Raw genomic sequence first — 20304 nt, forward strand, 5'->3', positions numbered from 1 at the left:
AAAAAAAATATATTATTCCCATAAATACATTTCTTTATCTAAATAAAATAAAAAAAACAATAAAAGTACACGTATTTAGTATCGCCGCGTCCGTAACGACCCGACCTATAAAACTGGCCCACTAGTTAACCCCTTCAGTAAACACCGTAAGAAAAAAAAAAAAAAAAAACGAGGCAAAAAACGCTTTATTATCATACCGCCGAACAAAAAGTGGAATAACACGCGATCAAAAAGACAGATATAAATAACCATGGTACCGCTGAAAGCGTCATCTTGTCCCGCAAATAACGAGCCGCCATACAGCATGATCAGCAAAAAAATAAAAAAGTTATAGTCCTGAGAATAAAGCGATGCAAAAATAATTATTTTTTCCATAAAATAGTTTTTATCATATAAAAGCGCCAAAACATAAAAAAATAATATAAATGAGGTATCACTGTAATCGTACTGACCCGAAGAATAAAACTGCTTATCAATTTTACCAAACGCGGAACGGTATAAACGCCTCCCCCAAAAGAAATTCATGAATAGCTGGTTTTTGGTCATTCTGCCTCACAAAAATCGGAATAAAAAGCGATCAAAAAATGTCACGTGTCCGAACATGTTACCAATAAAAACGTCAACTCGTCCCGCAAAAAACAAGACTTCACATGACTCTGTGGACCAAAATATGGAAAATTTATAGCTCTCAAAATGTGGTAACGCAAAAAATATTTTTTGCAATGAAAAGCGTCTTTCAGTGTGTGACGGCTGCCAATCATAAAAATCCGCTAAAAAACTCGCTATAAAAGTAAATCAAACCCCCCTTCATCACCCCCTTAGTTAGGGAAAAAAAAAATGTATTTATTTCCATTTTCCCATTAGGGCTAGGGTTGGAGCTAGGGTTAAGGCTACAGTTAGGGTTGGGGCTAAAGTTAGGGTTAGGGTTGGGGCTAAAGTTACGGTTAGGGTTTAGATTACATTTACGGTTGGGAATAGGGTTGGGATTAGGGTTAGGGGTGTGTCAGGGTTAGAGGTGTGGTTAGGGTTACTGTTGGGATTAGGGTTAGGGGTGTGTTTGGATTAGGGTTTCAGTTATAATTGGGGGGTTTCCACTGTTTCGGCACATCAGGGGCTCTCCAAACGCGACATGGCGTCCGATCTCAATTCCAGCCAATTCTGCGTTGAAAAAGTAAAACGGTGCTCCTTCCCTTCCGAGCTTTCCCGTGTGCCCAAACAGGGGTTTACCCCAACATATGGGGTAGCAGCGTACTCGGGACAAATAGGACAACAACCTTTGGGGTCCAATTTCTCCTGTTACCCCTGGGAAAATACAAAACTGGGGGCTAAAAAATAATTTTTGTGGGAAAAAAAAAAAAAAAATTATTTTCACGGCTCTGCGTTATAAACTGTAGTGAAACACTTGGGGGTTCAAAGTTCTTACAACACATCTAGATAAGTTCCTTGGGGGGTCTAGTTTCCAAAATGGGGTCACTTGTGCGGGGATTCTACTGTTTAGGTACATTAGGGGCTCTGCAAACGCAATGTGACGCCTGCAGACCATTCCATCTAAGTCTGCATTCCAAATGGCGCTCCTTCCCTTCCGAGCCCTCCCATGCATCCAAACGGTGGTTCCCCCCACATATGGGGTATCAGCGCACTCAGGACAAATTGGACAACAACTTTTGGGGTCCAATTTCTCCTGTTACCCTCGGGAAAATACAAAACTGGGGGCTGAAAAATAATTTTTGTGGGAAAAAATTTTAGTTTTATTTTTACGGCTCTGCATTATAAACTTCTGTGAAGCCCTTGGTGGGTCAAAGCGCTCACCACACATCTAGATAAGTTCCTTAGGGGGTCTACTTTCCAACATGGTGTCACTTGTGGGGGGTTTCTACTGTTTAGGTACATTAGGGGCTCTGCAAACGCAATGTGACGACTGCAGACCATTCCATCTAAGTCTGCATTCCAAATGGCGCTCCTTCACTTCCGAGCCCTTCCATGCGTCCAAACGGTGGTTCCCCCCCACATATGGGGTATCAGCGCACTCAGGACAAATTGGACAACAACTTTTGGGGTCCAATTTCTCCCGTTACCCTCGGGAAAATACAAAACTGGGGGCTGAAAAATAATTTTTGTGGGAAAAAATTTTAGTTTTATTTTTACGGCTCTGCATTATAAACTTCTGTGAAGCCCTTGGTGGGTCAAAGCGCTCAAAACACATCTAGATAAGTTCCTTAGGGGGTCTACTTTACAAAATGGTGTCACTTGTGGGGGGTTTCAATGTTTAGGTACATCAGTGGCTCTCCAAACGCAACATGGCGTCCCATCTCAATTCCTGTCAATTTTGCATTGAAAAGTCAAACGGTGCTACTTCCCTTCCGAGCTCTCCCATGCGCCCAAACAGTGGTTTATCCCCACATATGGGGTATCAGCGTACTCAGGACGAATTGTACAAAAACTTTTGGGGTCCAATTTCTTCTCTTACCCTTGGGAAAATAAAAAATTGGGGGCGAAAAATAATTTTTGTGAAAAAATGTGATTTTTTATTTTTACGGTTCTGCATTATAAACTTCTGTGAAGCACTTGGTGGGTCAAAGTGCTCACCACACCTCTAGATAAGTTCCTTAGGGGGTCTACTTTCCAAAATAGTGTCACTTGTGGGGGGTTTCAATGTTTAGGCACATCAGTGGCTCTCCAAACGCAACATGACGTCCCATCTCAATTCCTGTCAATTTTGCATTGAAAAGTCAAACGGCGCTCCTTCCCTTCCGAGGTCTCCCATGCGCCCAAACAGTGGTTTATCCCCACATATGGGGTATCAGCGTACTCAGGACGAATTGTACAAAAACTTTTGGGGTCCAATTTCTTCTCTTACCCTTGGGAAAATAAAAAATTGGGGGCGAAAAATAATTTTTGTGAAAAAATGTGATTTTTTTTATTTTTACGGTTCTGCATTATAAACTTCTGTGAAGCACTTGGTGGGTCAAAGTGCTCACCACACCTCTAGATAAGTTCCTTAGGGGGTCTACTTTCCAAAATAGTGTCACTTGTGGGGGGTTTCAATGTTTAGGCACATCAGTGGCTCTCCAAACGCAACATGACGTCCCATCTCAATTCCTGTCAATTTTGCATTGAAAAGTCAAACGGCGCTCCTTCCCTTCCGAGGTCTCCCATGCGCCCAAACAGTGGTTTATCCCCACATATGGGGTATCAGCGTACTCAGGACGAATTGTACAAAAACTTTTGGGGTCCAATTTCTTCTCTTACCCTTGGGAAAATAAAAAATTGGGGGCGAAAAATAATTTTTGTGAAAAAATGTGATTTTTTATTTTTACGGTCCTGCATTATAAACTTCTGTGAAGCACTTGGTGGGTCAAAGTGCTCACCACACCTCTAGATAAGTTCCTTAGGGGGTTTACTTTCCAAAATGGTGTCACTTGTGGGGGGTTTCAATGTTTAGGCACATCAGGGGCTCCCCAAACGCAACATGGCGTCCCATCTCAATTCCAGTCAATTTTGCATTGAAAAGTCAAATGGCGCTCCTTCGCTTCCGAGCTCGGTCATGCGCACAAACAGTGATTTACCACCACATATGGGGTATCGGCGTACTCAGGACAAATTGTACAACAACTTTTGGGGTCCATTTTCTCCTGTTACCCTTGGTAAAATAAAACAAATTGGAGCTGAAGTAAATTTTTTGTGAAAAAAAGTTAAATGTTCATTTTTATTTAAACATTCCAAAAATTCCTGTGAAGCACCAGAAGGGTTAATAAACTTCTTGAATATGGTTTTGAGCACCTTGAGGGGTGCAGTTTTTAGAATGGTGTCACACTTGGGTATTTTCTATCATATAGACCCCTCAAAATGACTTCAAATTAGATGTGGTCCCTAAAAAAAATGGTGTTGTAAAAATGAGAAATTGCTGGTCAACTTTTAACCCTTATAACTCCCTAACAAAAAAAAATTTTGGTTCCAAAATTGTGCTGATGTAAAGTAGACATGTGGGAAATGTTACTTATTAAGTATTTTGTGTGACATATCTCTGTGATTTAAGGGCATAAAAATTCAAAGTTGGAAAATTGCAAAATTTTCAAAATTTTCGCCAAATTTCCATTTTTTTTGCAAATAAACGCAGGTAATATCAAAGAAATTTTACCACTATCATGAAGTACCATATGTCACGAGAAAACAATGTCAGAATCGCCAAGATCCGTTGAAGCGTTCCAGAGTTATAACCTCATAAAGGGACAGTGGTCAGAATTGTAAAAATTGGCCCGGTCATTAACGTGCAAACCACCCTTGGGGGTGAAGGGGTTAAAAAGGAAATTAAAGCGGGGGGCCCACTCGCATGCACTGGCACTGGACTCTCCCTGCTCACAGGCACCATAGTGTGCCAATGTCGATGGCGAGTTGGCCCCTCTGCTTGCTCAGAGCCCCGGCACTTTGTGGTGACTCCAGCTTTGTCTGAGGTCTGTAATTACAAGGGAGGATGGTATGATCTGATACCCTCACTTTCCCCTCTCTCTTTAACCCCCTTTTCCACCTTGGACGTATCCAAACGTCCCTGTGACTCGTGCCTTATTGACCTGGGATGTATGGATACGTCTCATCTTTAAAGGGAACCTGTCACCTGAATTTGGCGGGACAGGTTTGCGGTCATATGGGCGGGGTTTCGGGTGTTTGATTCACCCTTTCCTTACCCGCTGGCTGCATGCTGGCCGCAATATTGGACTGCTCTTCATCCTGTGGCCTCCGTAGTACAGTCAAGCGGCGGAAGCCGCCAAAGACTTCAGCTCTCTTTTGCGCGGTTAATTTATTGAAAACCTCTCGATCTAACCAATATTTGCTCCGATCCGGATTTGCTTCATCTGACTTTTGGGCACGTATACAGCATCTGTTGATGGAGGAAAAAATGTTTTTTGAAGACAATTAAGTTAGTCCAAATAGATTTTCTCACCACATTATGAAAAATGCTAATTACATGTAGAAGTTACATGGACAGCTTGAAGAACATCGCTTTTCCCAGTGATGCTCCAGAGAATTAAGATGACAATCCCTATGCACACACAGGAGCAACCTGCTTATCAAGCTGGTTGCAGGATACAGTGCAGATCAGAACCAATCAAGATTTTCTTTGTCAGTGAATCAGTAAACATATATATGGTTAATAAATACATTATATAGCGAATATATGCATATAGGTAAACATATAGTTGTGCTCAAAAGTTTACATACCCTGGCAGAAATTTTGCTTTCTTGGCCTTTTTTCAGAGAATATGAAAACACCAAAACTTTTTCCCCATTCATGATTAGCGGTTGGGTGAAGCCATTTATTGTCAAACTACTGTTTTCTCTTTTTAAATCATAATGTCAACCCAAAACATCCAAATGACCCTGATCTAAAGTATACATACCCCATTTCTTAATACTGTGTATTAACCCCTCAACATCTATGCCAAGTTAAAGTCTTTTGTGGTAGTTATGGATGAGGTTCTTTATTTTCTCAGATGGTAAAGATGCGCAATCTTCTTGGCAAATAGCCTCCAGTTCCTGCAAATTCTTGGACTGTCTAGCATGAACCGCGCGATTGAAATCTCCTCAGAGTGGCTCAATGATATTGAGGTCAGAAGACTGAGATGGCCACTCTAGAACCTTCACTCTGTTCTGCTGTAGCCAATGACCGATCGACTTGGCCTTGTGCTTTGGATTGTTGTCATGTTGGAACGTCCAAGTACGTCCCATGCGCATGATTGCAAATTTGCCTCCAGTATTTGTTGATAATGTGCTGCATTCATCTTTTCCTCAACTTTGACCAAGATTCCTGTGCCTTTGCAGCTCACACACATCCCCAAAACATCAGCAATTCACCTCCGTGCTTTACAGTAGGAATGGTGTTCCTTTCCTCATCGGCCTTGTTGACCTCTATGCAAATGTAACGTTTATGTTTGTGGACAAAAAATTCCATATTGGTCTCATCACTACAGATTACCGTATTTTTTTCGCTTTATAAGACACACCTGATTATAAGATGCACCTAGGTTTTAGAGGAGGAAAATAAGAAAAAATATATTTTGAGCCAAATAGTGTGCAAAAACCTTTAATTAAATAACAAAATATTATTTTAACATAATAGACTCAACAGCAGCATTGTGGGTAACATGTAAGAACAGTCCCATGTACCGTAAGTAACGACAAAAGCCATGTTCTGGCTAACAAGTGAGGAGAAACTTTAATCCTAAGGCACCACAATCTTCTAGTGAATCCCAGGAATTCCTCATCACTGCTGTCAGAGTTTAGGAAGCTCAGGTCCACACAGTCATTAGTGTCACTTTCTTCACTGTCCTCATATAGCATACCATCTTCGGTGCCATCTAAGGCATTGCTAATCCCACATTTTTTTAATGAACTTATAACCGTTTCATCCTTTAATGATTGCCATGATGTCTTCACCCACTCACAAACTTGAGTGATAGTGGGCCTCTTCATGTGTCCAGTTGGTGTCAGGTCATGATTGCCAGCAGCCATCCATTTATTCCACTCTTTTCGCATGTAGATTTTAAACGACTTGTTTATAGAAACATCGAGAGTTTGCAGCTGGCTGGTAAGCCCCCCAGGAATTACCGCAAGATGGGTCTTCACTTCTTTAAACACTTTTTTTGTGTTTTCACTAATATGTGCCCTGAACTGGTCTAGCACTAACAGGGCTGTTTTTTTCAGAAGTCCTCCAGGACAATTGGACCACACTTTATCAACCCACAGTCTCATTCCGTTCTCGTCCATCCATCCTTTCTCGTGAACGTGCACAACAACTCCTCGTGGGATAGCTTCTTTGGGCATGGTCTTTCTTTTAAAAATTAACATTGGTGGTAGTTTCGTGCCATCGGCACAGCAGGACAACACAACTGTGTAGTGTTTTTTTTCATGTTCTGCAGTTTTTACCGTTACCGTTTTGGCACCCTTTGCCTCAACAGTTCTGTTGGATGGCACGTCAAAGGTTAGAGGGACTTCATCCATATTCCCAATCTGGCCTAATTCATATCCATTTTTCTTTCTGCTGTCAATTACAAACTTGTGGAAAGACAGAATCTTAGCTTCATATTCTTGTGGCATTTTTTGCGCAATTCTAGTTTCGGTGCGCATAGCAAGGCCACATCTCTTCATAAATCTGAAGCACCATGATGGTGATCCAGTGAAGTCCTTGATGCCTTTCTCAGCAGCAATCCGCTTGGCTTCGCATATGATCATTTTCGCTGAGACCGAAAGGCCATTATTTCTGTGGCCTATGATCCACTCTTTTACATCCACGTCTAACTCTGGCCACTTTGCACCACGCCTACGAAGACCAGATCTGCTTTTTCCTGCTTTTTGCAGCTCATCCTCCTGTTTCCTCCACTCTCTTATTTTTTCAGTTGGAGGCGGTCCGAAATGTCTCTCTGCTGCTCTGTTCCAATGCTCTTCAGCGTATTTTATAACCTCCAGTTTAAAGGGAATTTTCTATGCATGCCTTTTCTGCTTTGACATTCTTGAAAAATGCGCACTATGCAGCAGCTAACTGTACGGTATTTTTCTGCAACAAAATACAGTACTGAAACAATTGTCAGCTCTGTCCTTCATATTTATTTATGGGGGCATTGTAACTGAGAATATGAATGAATACTACTGCTGTAGAAAAGATATGGGCTGCACATCCAAAAATCACAAGTTGATCTAGTGGTGTTAGGCAAAAATGTACTGTATTCAACTGAACAAGAAGATTTTGCGGATGACGCACAGTTATGGGGATCTGTGGTGACGCACTGGTATGGGGAATCTGCAGGGTACACACTTATTGAGAGACCTGCAGATGACGCACTGTTATGGGGATCTGTGGTGATGCACTGTTATGGGGATCTGCAAGGTAAACAATTATTGGGGGGATCTGCTGATGACGCACTGTTATGGAGGATGTTACACCAAATATGGCTGCAACCCCCATCATTCGTCTGAATACACCCATTGGTACAGTATATTCTGAAGGATGATGGGGGTTATGCTTTACTTCCAATGTGTACTCACCTCTCCCAAGGATCTCGGACTAGTGTAAATAGCAAGTGTTACACTATACATTGTGCAGGGATAAGATATCTGATTGGTGGAGACAGCTCAGCAACAGTTCCCTCCACCAATCAATATCTCTCCCTGCAAAGGAGGAGGAGAATCATGCTTCTCTCCCCCCTCTGCTTTAGGGCTCCGTGTGCGGCGGAGCCCAGAATTCTCCATGCTGCCAGCTACTGGTATTTGCTGGTCTACTGCAGCGCATGCGCAGATCGAGAGCTCAGTAACAGCGAGCATTATCTGCGCATGCACTTGATCGGCGGCCATTTTCTTGAAGTCCTGTGTGGTAGACACAGGCACTCATTCTAGAAACCGGAAACTCCGGATTCCGAATTCCGGTAGTGCAATGGCGCCGGCGAGCATTATGTCACCCGCGCACAGCCGAACACCGGAGATGGCCGCGCCGCCACCCCCAGCTCCAGGCCTGCTCCATTGCCCCACCGGTGACCCTGCTTCCTACCAGTCTGCTCCGCAGCCACCGCCAACCCCTCAGTAAGCAATATTTTCTTCTTTTTCCCTATTTTTTTTCACTATTCCGATTGTAAGACGCACCCCCATTCCCCCCCAATTTGGGGGAAATAAAAGTGCGTCTTACAAAGCGGAAAATACGGTACCTTGTTCCAGAAGATTTGAGGCTTATCTATGTGCCGTTTTGCGCATTGTAGGTGAGATACTTTGTGGCATTTGTGCAGTAATGGCTTTCTTTTGGCGGCTCGACCATGCAGCCCATTTTTCTTCAAGTGGCTCCTTATTGTGCACCTTCAAACAGCCACACTGCTAGTTTTCAGAGAGTCCTGTATTTCAGCTGATATTATTTGTGGGTTTCTCTTTGAATCCCGAATAATTTTCCTGGCAGTTGTGGACGACATTTTTGTTGGTCTACCTGATCGTGATTTTGTTTTTACAGAGCCCCTGATTTTCCATTTGTTAAAAACAGTTTGAACGCTGCTGACTGGCATTACCAACTCCTTGGATATCTTTTTGTATCCCTTTAATGTTTTATACAGTTCAACTACCTTTTCCCATAGATCCATTGCCAATTCTTTTGCTTTCCCCATGACTCAATGCAGAAACGTCAGTGGCTAGATGAAAGATGGAAGAGTCTGTCTAGATCCCAAAAACTCACTCAGCCATAATACACGCACACTGATTACAAGCAAACAGGTCACAGGTGAGGATGTTACCTTCGGTAGCCATTCAAACCCATTTGTGTCAACGTCTGTGCATGTTATCAGGCCAAAATCACCAGAGTATGTGAACGTTTGATCAGGGTCATTTGGATGTTTTGGGTTGTCATTATTATTTAACCCCTTTCAGCCATCGGACGGAATAGTACGTCCAAAGGCAGCACCTCTGCTTTGATGCGGGCTCCGACGGTGAGCCCGCATCAAAGTCGGGACATCTCAGCTGTTTTGAACAGCTGACACGTGCCCACAATAGGCGTGGGCGGATCATGATCCGCCCATACCTATTAACTAGTTAAATGCCACTGTCAAACTCTGACAGCGGCATTTAACGCGCTTCCGGCCATGATCAGGCGTCAGCATGACAACCAGAGGTCTCCTTAAGACCTCTATGGTTGCTGATGCCGGATTGTTGGTTGTTGATGCCGGATGGTCGGTGCTCATAACAATGCAGTAATTCTACTACATAGAGGCGATCTCAGCATCGCCTCTATGTAGCAGAGCCAATCAAGTTGTGGCAGCTTTTAGCCTTGAAGCAAAAAGTAAAAAAAAAAGTTTTTAAAAATATGAAAAAAATAAAAATATATATAAAAGTTCAAATCACCCCCCTTTTGCCCCATTAAAATTGAAACAATAATAATAAAAAAATAATCAAACCTACACATATTTGGTATCGCCGAGTTCAGAATCGCCCGATCTATCAATAACAAAAAGGATTAACCTGATTGATAAACGGCATAGCGAGAAAAAAGTCAAAACCCCAGAATTACGTGGTTTTGTTTGGTCGTTGCAACACTGCATTAACCCCTTCCCGACCAGTGACACAGCGTATGAAAGTCGGTGCCAATCCGACCTGTGACGCATATGCTGTGTCACAGAATGATCGCGTCCCTGCAGATCGGGTGAAAGGGTTAACTCCAATTTCACCCGATCTGCAGGGACAGGGGGAGTGGTGCTTCAGCCCAGGGGGGGTGGCTTCACCCCCTCGTGGCTACGATCGCTCCGATTGGCTGTTGAAAGTGAAACTGCCAATCAGAGCGATTTGTAATATTTCACCCCAAAAAACGGTGAAATATTACAATCCAGCCATGGCCGATGCTGCAATATCATCGGCCATGGCTGGAAAACCTAATCTGTACCCCCCCACACCCACCGATCTCCTCCCCAGTCCTCCGTTATGTGGTCCGCCCCCCTAAGTCGTCCTGTCCGCTCCCCCCGTCGTCCTGTCCGCTCCCCCTGTGCTCCGGTCCCCCCCCCCCGTGATCCGATCACCCCCTTGATACTTACCGGGCCTCCCGGCGACCGTTCGTCTTCTCCATGGGCGCCGCCATCTTCCAAAATGGCGGGCGCATGCGCAGTGCGCCCGCCGAATCTGCCGGCCGGCAGATTCGTTTCAGATATATTTTGATCACTGCGATATAGCCTATCACAGTGATCAAAATAAAAAAAATAGTAAATGACCCCCCCTTTATCACCCACATAGGTAGGGACAATAATAAAAATAAATAAAATATATTTTTTTCTTTTTCGACTAGGGTTAGGGTTAGAACTAGGGTTAGAACTAGGGTTAGGGGTAGGGTTAGGGCATGTGCACACAGTGCAGATTTGGGTGAAATCCGCAGCGGATTGGCCGCGGATCCGCAGCGGATTGGCCGCTGCGAATTCGTAGCAGTTTTCCATGAGGTTTACAGTACCATGTACACCTATGGAAAACCAAATCCTCTGTGCCCATGGTGCGGAAAATTCCGTGCAGAAACGCTGCGTTGTATTTTCCGCAGCATGTCAATTCTTTGTGCGGATTCCGCAGCGTTTTACACCTGTTCCTCAATAGGAATCCGCAGGTGAAATCCGCACAAAAAACACTGGAAATCTGCTGTAAATCCGCAGGTAAAACACAGTGCCTTTTACCTGCAGATTTTTCAAAAATCGTGCGGAAGAATCTCACGCGAATCCGCAACGTGGGCACATAGCCTTAGGGTTAGGGTTGGAATTAGAGTTAGGGTTGAAATTAGGGCTAGGGTTGGAAATAGGGTTAAGATTAGGCTTGTGGTTAGGGTTAAGGGTGTGTTGGGGTTACAGTTGTGGTTAGGGTTGGGATTAGGGTTAGGGTTGGGATTAGGGTTAGGGTTGGGATTAGGCTTACGGGTGTGTTGGGGTTAGGGTTGTGGTTAGGGGTGTGTTGTGGTTAGGGTTGTGATTAGGGTTATGGCTACAGTTGGGATTAGGGTTAGGGGTGTGTTGGGGTTAGTGTTGAAGTTAGAATTGAGGGGTTTCCACTGTTTAGGCACATCAGGGGTCTCCAAACGCAACATGGCGCCACCATTGATTCCAGCCAATCTTGCGTTCAAAAATTCAAATGGTGCTCCCTCCCTTCCAAGCCCCGACGTGCGCCCAAACAGTGGTTTACCCCCACATATGGGGTACCAGCGTACTCAGGACAAACTGGGCAACAACTATTAGGGTCCAATTTCTCCTGTTACCCTTGCGAAAATAAAAAATTACTTGCTAAAACATAATTTTTGAGGAAAGAACAATTATTTTTTATTTTCACGGCTCTGCGTTATAAACTTATGTGAAGCACTTGGGGGTTGAAAGTGCTCACCACACATCTAGATAAGTTCCTTGGAGGGTATAGTTTCCAAAATGGGGTCACTTGTGGGGTGTTTCTACTGTTTAGGCACATCAGGGGCTCTGCAAATGCAACGTGACGCCCGCAGACCATTCCATCAAAGTCTGCATTTCAAATGTCACTACTTCCCTTCCAAGCCCTGACGTGCGCCCAAACAGTGGTTTACCCCCACATATGGGGTACCAGCGTACTCACAACAAACTGGGCAACAAATATTGGGGTCCAATTTCTCCTGCTACCCTTGTGAAAATAAAAAATTGCTTGCTAAAACATCTTTTTTGAGGACAGAAAAATGATTTTTTATTCTCACGGCTCTGCGTTGTAAACTTCTGTGAAGCACTTGTTGGTTGAACGTGCTCACCACACGTCTAGATAAGTTCTTTGGGGGGTCTAGTTTCCAAAATGGGGTCACTTATGGGGTGTTTCTACTGTTTAGGCACATCAGGGGCTCTGCAAATGCAACGTGACGCCCGCAGACCATTCCATCAAAGTCTGCATTTCAAATGTCACTACTTCCCTTCCGAGCCCTGACGTGCGCCCAAACAGTGGTTTACCCCCCACATATGGGGTATCAGCGTACTCACAACAAACTGGGCAACAAATATTGGGGTCCAATTTCTCCTGATACCCTTGTGAAAATAGAAAATTGCTTGCTAAAACATATTTTTTGAGGAAAGAAAAATGATTTTTTATTCTCACGGCTCTGCGTTGTAAACTTCTGTGAAGCACTTGGGGGTTGAACGTGCTCACCACACATCTAGATAAGTTCCTTGGGGGGTGTAGTTTCCAAAATGGGGTCACTTGTGGGGTGTTTCTACTGTTTAGGCACATCAGGGGCTCTGCAAATGCAACGTGACGCCCGCAGACCATTCCATCAAAGTCTGCATTTCAAATGTCACTACTTCCCTTCCGAGCCCTGACGTGCGCCCAAACAGTGGTTTACCCCCACATATGGGGTATCAGCGTACTCACAACAAACTGGGCAACAAATGTTGGGGTCCAATTTCTCCTGTTACCCTTGTGAAAATAGAAAATTGCTTGCTAAAACATCTTTTTTGAGGAAAGAAAAATGATTTTTTATTCTCACGGCTCTGCGTTGTAAAGTTCTGTGAAGCACTTGGGGGTTGAACGTGCTCACCACACATCTAGATAAGTTCCTTGGGGGGTCTAGTTTCCAAAATGGGGTCACTTATGGAGTGCTTCTACTGTTTAGGCACATCAGGGGCTCTGCAAATGCAACGTGACGCCCGCAGACCATTCCATCAAAGTCTGCATTTCAAATGTCACTACTTCCCTTCCGAGCCCTGACGTGCGCCCAAACAGTGGTTTACCCCCACATATGGGGTATCAGCGTACTCAGGAGAAACTGGACAACAACTTTTGGGGTCAAATTTCTCCTGTTACCCTTGGGAAAATTAAAAAATTCTGGACTAAAAAAATATTTTTGAGGAAAGAAAACACATTTATTATTTTCACGGCTCTGCGTTATAAACTTCTGTGAAGCACTTGGGGGTTCAAAGTGCTCACCACACATCTAGATAAGTTCCCTTGGGGGTCTAGTTTCCAAAATGGGGTCACTTGTAGGGGAGCTCCAATGTTTAGGCACACAGGGGCTTTCCAAACGCGACATGGTGTCCGCTAACGATTGGAGCTAATTTTCCATTCAAAAAGTCAAATGGCACGCCTCCCCTTCCGAGCCTTGCCGTGCACCCAAACAGTGGTTTACCCCCACATATGAGGTATCGGCGTACTCAGGAGAAATTGCCCAACAAATTTTAGGATCCATTTTATCCTGTTGCCCATGTGAAAATGAAAAAATTGAGGCTAAAAGAAATTTTGTGTGAAAAAAAAGTACTTTTTCATTTTTACGGATCAATTTGTGAAGCACCTGAGGGTTTAAAGTGCTCACTATGCATCTAGATAAGTTCCTTGGGGGGTCTAGTTTCCAAAATGGGGTCACTTGTGGGGGAGCTCCAATGTTTAGGCACACAGGGGCTCTCCAAACCTGACATGGTGTCCACTAGCGATGGAGATAATTTTTCATTCAAAAAGTCAAATGGCGCTCCTTCCCTTCCGAGCCTTACCATGTGCCCAAACAGTGGTTTACCCCCACATATGAGGTATCGGCGTACTCAGGAGAAATTGCCCAACAAATTTTAGGATCCATTTTATCCTGTTGCCCATGTGAAAATGAAAAAATTGAGACTAAAAGAAATTTTGTGTGAAAAAAAAGTACTTTTTCATTTTTACGGATCAATTTGTGAAGCACCTGAGGGTTTAAAGTGCTCACCATGCATCTAGATAAGTTCCTTGGGGGGTCTAGTTTCCAAAATGGGGTCACTTGTGGGGGAGCTCCAATGTTTAGGCACACGGGGGCTCTCCAAATGCGACATGGTGTCCGCTAAAGATTGGAGCCAATTTTTCATTCAAAAAGTCAAATGGCGCTCCTTCCCTTCCGAGCCCTGCCGTGTGCCCAAACAGTGGTTTACCCCCACATATGAGGTATCAGCGTACTCAGGACAAACCCTTGGGACAATAAAAAAATTGTTGCGAAAAGATCATTTTTGTGACTAAAAAGTTAAATGTTATTTTTTTCCTTCCATGTTGCTTCTGCTGCTGTGAAACACCTGAAGGGTTAATAAACTTCTTGAATATTTTTTTGAGCACCTTGAGGGGTGCAGATTTTAGAATGGTGTCACTTTTGGGTATTTTCAGCCATATAGAACCCTCAAACTGATTTCAAATGTGAGGTGGTCCCTAAAAAAAATGGTTTTGTAAATTTTGCTGATGTAAAGTAGACATGTGGGAAATGTTATTTATTAACTATTTTGTGTTACATAACTCTCTGGTTTAACAGAATAAAAATTCAAAATGTGAAAATTGCAAAATTTTCGCCAAATTTCCGTTTTTTCACAAATAAACTCAGAAATTATCGACCTAAATTTACCACTAACATGAAGCCCAATATGTCACGAAAAAACAATCTCAGAATCGCTAGGATCCGTTGAAGCGTTCCTGAGTTATTACCTCATAAAGGGACACTGGTCAGAATTGCAAAAAATGGCCAGGTCATTAAGGTCAAAATAGGCTGGGTCATGAAGGGGTTAAAGTGCAATAACGGGCGATCAAAAGAACGTATCTGCACAAAAATGGTATCATTAAAAATGTCAGCTCGGTATACAAAAAATAAGCCCTCACCCAACCCCCGGATCACGAAAAATTGAGAGGTTATGGGTATCGGAAAATGGCGCAATTTCTTTTTTTTTTGTTTTTTTAGTAAAGTTTGAAATTTGAAAGAACCTAGACATATTTGGTGTCTATGAACTCAAAATGACCTGGAGAATAATAATGGCAGGTCAGTTTTAGCATTTAGTGAACCTAGCAAAAAAGCCAAACAAAAAACAAGTGTGGGATTGCACTTTTTTGCAATTTCACTGCACATGGAATTTTTCTCAAAATTTCTAGTACACAACATGGTAAAACAATGGTGCCACTCAAAAGAACAACTCGTCCTGGAAAAAAGAAGCCCTCACATGGCAATACTGACGGAAAAATAAAAAAGTTATGGCTCTGAAAAGGAGGGGAGCGAAAAACAATAAAAGCTCCGGGGGTGAAGGGGTTAAAAAGAAAGAACACAGTAGTTTGCTAATAAATGGCCTCATCCAACCACTATCCATGAGAAGAGAAAAGGGTTGGGTGTCATCATTCATATTCTCTGAAAAAAAGGCCAGGAAAGCAACAATTCTGAATTTCTGAATTCTGCTGGGGTATGTAAACTTTTGAGAACAACTGTATGTGTATATATATATATATATATATATATATATATATATATATATATATATATATATATATATATATATATATATATATATATATATATATATATATATATTCTATTTTTCCACTTCCAGTAGGACAGCCTGAGGACCAATTGTGAAGAATCAGAAATTCTTTAAGACTTTACCTGCCGTCCTCGCTGATATACATTCCGCGCTGTTTTGATTTTTCCATAACCTGGTCATAGCTGGAATTGCGGATTTTTATAGGATCTGTTGACGGAAAAACAAAATGTTTCATTATATGAAATTTTCTTGCCTCTTTCAATCAAGTCTTTACAAGTCTAGTAATTTAACACAGATGATATAATGTTTTATGAAGACAATTAACGTGAACCTGCCACCAGGTTTGGCTGATGCGGCCATCACCTTTCAGGGCTCATCTACAGCATTCTGTAATGCTGCAGATAAGCCCCCGATCCGACCTGAAAGATAAGAAAAATACGTCTTATTATACTCACCCGGGGGCGGTCCGGTCCGATAGGTACTGCAGGTCCAGGTCAGGCGCCTCCCATCTTCTTATGATCGCCGCCCTCCTGCTTGCATCATAGCCATGCGCAGGCATACTTATCTGCCCTGTTGAGGGCAGAGGAAAGTACTGCAGTGCGGAGGTGGCAGGAAAGGTCAGAGGCCCGGCACCTACGCACTGCAGTACTGTGCCCTCAACAGGGCAGATAAGTATACCTGTGCTGGAGCGCGGTGCTGGGGAGCCATGAAGCAAGCAGCAGGGCGGCCATCATGAGAAGATGGGAGGTGCCGGACCCGGACCTGCGACACCCATCGGACCGCCCCCCAGGTGAGTATAATAAAACTTATTTTTCTTATCTTACAGGTCGGATCGGGGGCTTATCTGCAGCACTATATAATGGTATAGATAAGCCCTGAAAGGCGGTGCCTGTATCGTATATCAGCCAAACCTGGTGACAGGTTCACTTTAAGTTAGTCCAGAAAGATTTTCTCACCACACTGTGAAAAGTGCTAATTACACTTAGAAGATACATGGACAGCTTGCAGACCATCAAGCCTCAGGTAAGCTCAGTACCATAGGGTAAAAAAGGGTCCAGCACTTATACAAGCCCATTCCTTTCCGAAATGATGCTCTTCCTGTCTGTAATTAGTGACGACATTCCACACTCGGGCATGTGCCGGCTGTAGGCCAACACAGTGGGGTTGGTGTAGTGGGGGAGCGGTGAGGATTGGCTTTGTATTTTTATGCATCATCCTAACAACCCTTGTAATATGTCCAACAAAGGCGAGGACTCGAGATAACATTTTTATGAGACGGAATTAAAACTAAAGAATTCAACCAGGATTTAATTGTAAAAGAGAACTTCTAGATCATTTGTAAATAGACGAAAAAGAAAGAGCGCAATAATAGTGCACACACAGCTGTTATATTCAAAGTGAAAAAAGCTTTATTGAGACTAATTTACAGTGCTTCTGGACATAAAAACATTGAAAACAGCATGTAAAAACATACCCAAACATGTTCAATGTCCTCAGTATATGAGGACACGAAAAATAGCTGGCTCACAGGAAAAATAATCCCTAAGGTCCACCCAGTGAGTATCATACAATTCATACAATATGAGCAATGCACATGCATCCGTATCAGGTATCGGTGTCGAGTCCCCCTTAAATTTGTCTGAAATGTTAGAAAACAGGTATCTTCTGCAGTAGTCAATAAATTGTCCACCATGAAATCCCACTAGGTCCTGGCACATAGACTCTATTAATCCTGTGCTGCAATGAATAAATGGGATTAATCCGCCTGTGACTCAAAAAAAGGCTTGTTTTCATGTGACCTCTATCAGTTACCATACCAGGTTGAAAAGACATATGCTGGTATACAGTCTGTATCTATATATATATATATATACTGATGGGGGCTTCCCCACCTATATACCCGATACATGCATTACCCACAATACAAAACAGCATAATTACATAGCGTATACTCACTAGGAAGGCTGGAGCCAGCTGTCTGCCTACGCGTGTCGCTGCACACGGTAGCTTCGTCAGGGGAACTGTCTAGATGTTGTGGTGGTGCCCGCTTGACCTTCTTTTTCTTTTGAACTTCTAGATCATTATTACGATAAGGATACAATAAATCATTATTGAAAAAATGTTGTTTTTTTTTTCATTTTCCATATTATTGTCTTCATATTTTTTAAATTAATAGATCGGAAATATTGCAATTGTCATACACCAATAATAGTGATTCCTAACAAACAGGCAATCCCTGCATGTATTGTGGCTGTCGTACACAAGAGGGGCATGCAGCTGCGGCGACTCACCCTTATTTTTCGAGCACGCAGGATGTACTCTATTAGCACTTGAGCGTGCTCGGATAACACCTTATGCGAACATGCTCGCTCATCACTAATCACAATACCCTAACCCTGTTCTGTGCAGAAGATTTTCCAGCAGTCTTATTATCATTACATTCAGAATTACAATATTTATGTAAAATCACCAGTAAGATGGCCGCCGGACTGGTCCTTGAGGGAACATATGTATCCCTGAGGTTGGTAGCTTAGGTAAAGTAAGCCCAAGAAAGCAGGCTCCAGCCAGTATAGTGCTGAGAATATTAATGAGACGAATCAGGGCCGGGTTTTGTGAGCAGTCAGATGGGTGGGACTGGATGATCAAATATCCCCACCTCGGGGGTGTGGAATGGCAATTAAAATGGAGACCAGGTGTCTCATTTAATATTTGTAGGTATGGAGACATCCCATGTGTTTGCTAAAGGACACTAACTTGAGCAGCCAAACCTACATTATTCCTGCACATACATTAAATGGGAGTATACTCGGGACTACAGATCAAAAGAAGGACTTCGGTATTCTCGTTACAAGTAAGATGAGCAGCAGTACTTAATGTCAAGCAGCAGCCGCAAAAGCAAACAAGATTTTAGGGTGTATAAAAACAGAGATAAAATCCTGAGATCCCAACGTATTATGACACCACTTTGTGGTGACTCCAGCTTTGTCTGAGGTCTGTAATTACAAGGGAGGATGGTATGATCTGATACCCTCACTTTCCCCTCTCTCTTTAACCCCCTTTTCCACCTTGGACGTATCCAAACGTCCCTGTGACTCGTGCCTTATTGACCTGGGATGTATGGATACGTCTCATCTTTAAAGGGAACCTGTCACCTGAATTTGGCGGGACAGGTTTGCGGTCATATGGGCGGGGTTTTCGGGTGTTTGATTCACCCTTTCCTTACCCGCTGGCTGCATGCTGGCCGCAATATTGGACTGCTCTTCATCCTGTGGCCTCCGTAGTACAGTCAAGCGGCGGAAGCCGCCAAGGACTTCAGCTCTCTTTTGCGCGGTTAATTTATTGAAAACCTCTCGATCTAACCAATATTTGCTCCGATCCGGATTTGCTTCATCTGACTTTTGGGCACGTATACAGCATCTGTTGATGGAGAAAAAAATGTTTTTTGAAGACAATTAAGTTAGTCCAAATAGATTTTCTCACCACATTATGAAAAATGCTAATTACATGTAGAAGTTACATGGACAGCTTGAAGAACATCGCTTTTCCCAGTGATGCTCCAGAGAATTAAGATGACAATCCCTATGTACACACAGGAGCAACCTGCTTATCAAGCTGGTTGCAGGATACAGTGCAGATCAGAACCAATCAAGATTTTCTTTGTCAGTGAATCAGTAAACATATATATGGTTAATAAATACATTATATAGCGAATATATGCATATAGGTAAACATCTAGTTGTGCTCAAAAGTTTACATACCCTGGCTGAATTTTTGCTTTCTTGGCCTTTTTTCAGAGAATATGAAAACACCAAAACTTTTTCTCCATTCATGATTAGCGGTTGGGTGAAGCCATTTATTGTCAAACTACTGTTTTCTCTTTTTAAATCATAATGTCAACCCAAAACATCCAAATGACCCTGATCTAAAGTATACATACCCCATTTCTTAATACTGTGTATTAACCCCTCAACATCTATGCCAAGTTAAAGTCTTTTGTGGTAGTTATGGATGAGGTTCTTTATTTTCTCAGATGGTAAAGATGCGCAATCTTCTTGGCAAATAGCCTCCAGTTCCTGCAAATTCTTGGACTGTCTAGCATGAAACGCGCGATTGAAATCTCCTCAGAGTGGCTCAATGATATTGTGGTCAGAAGACGGAGATGGCCACTCTAGAACCTTCACTCTGTTCTGCTGTAGCCAATGACCGATCGACTTGGCCTTGTGCTTTGGATTGTTGTCATGTTGGAACGTCCAAGTACGTCCCATGCGCATGATTGCAAATTTGCCTCCAGTATTTGTTGATAATGTGCTGCATTCATCTTTTCCTCAACTTTGACCAAGATTCCTGTGCCTTTGCAGCTCACACACATCCCCAAAACATCAGCAATTCACCTCCGTGCTTTACAGTAGGAATGGTGTTCCTTTCCTCATCGGCCTTGTTGACCTCTATGCAAATGTAACGTTTATGTTTGTGGACAAAAAATTCCATTTTGGTCTCATCACTACAGATTACCGTATTTTTTTTCGCTTTATAAGACACACCTGATTATAAGATGCACCGTAGGTTTTAG

General features: G+C 42.9%; 1 protein-coding gene across 1 annotated transcript in view; it reads right to left on the reverse strand.

Annotated features, from left to right (window-relative positions):
* Window positions 1–20304, reverse strand: part of LOC143775093 (uncharacterized) — a 184014-nt gene that overhangs the window by 147740 nt on the left and 15970 nt on the right. The window contains exons 4-7 of the mRNA XM_077262932.1: window positions 18958–19151; window positions 17691–17807; window positions 15857–15941; window positions 4683–4876 (exon numbers count right to left, since the gene is read on the reverse strand). Coding sequence (XP_077119047.1) covers window positions 4683–4876; window positions 15857–15941; window positions 17691–17807; window positions 18958–19151 — 590 coding nt within the window. The remainder of the gene's footprint in view (window positions 1–4682; window positions 4877–15856; window positions 15942–17690; window positions 17808–18957; window positions 19152–20304) is intronic.

Source organism: Ranitomeya variabilis, chromosome 5 (assembly GCF_051348905.1).
Source record: "Ranitomeya variabilis isolate aRanVar5 chromosome 5, aRanVar5.hap1, whole genome shotgun sequence".
Lineage (NCBI taxonomy): Eukaryota > Metazoa > Chordata > Amphibia > Anura > Dendrobatidae > Ranitomeya > Ranitomeya variabilis.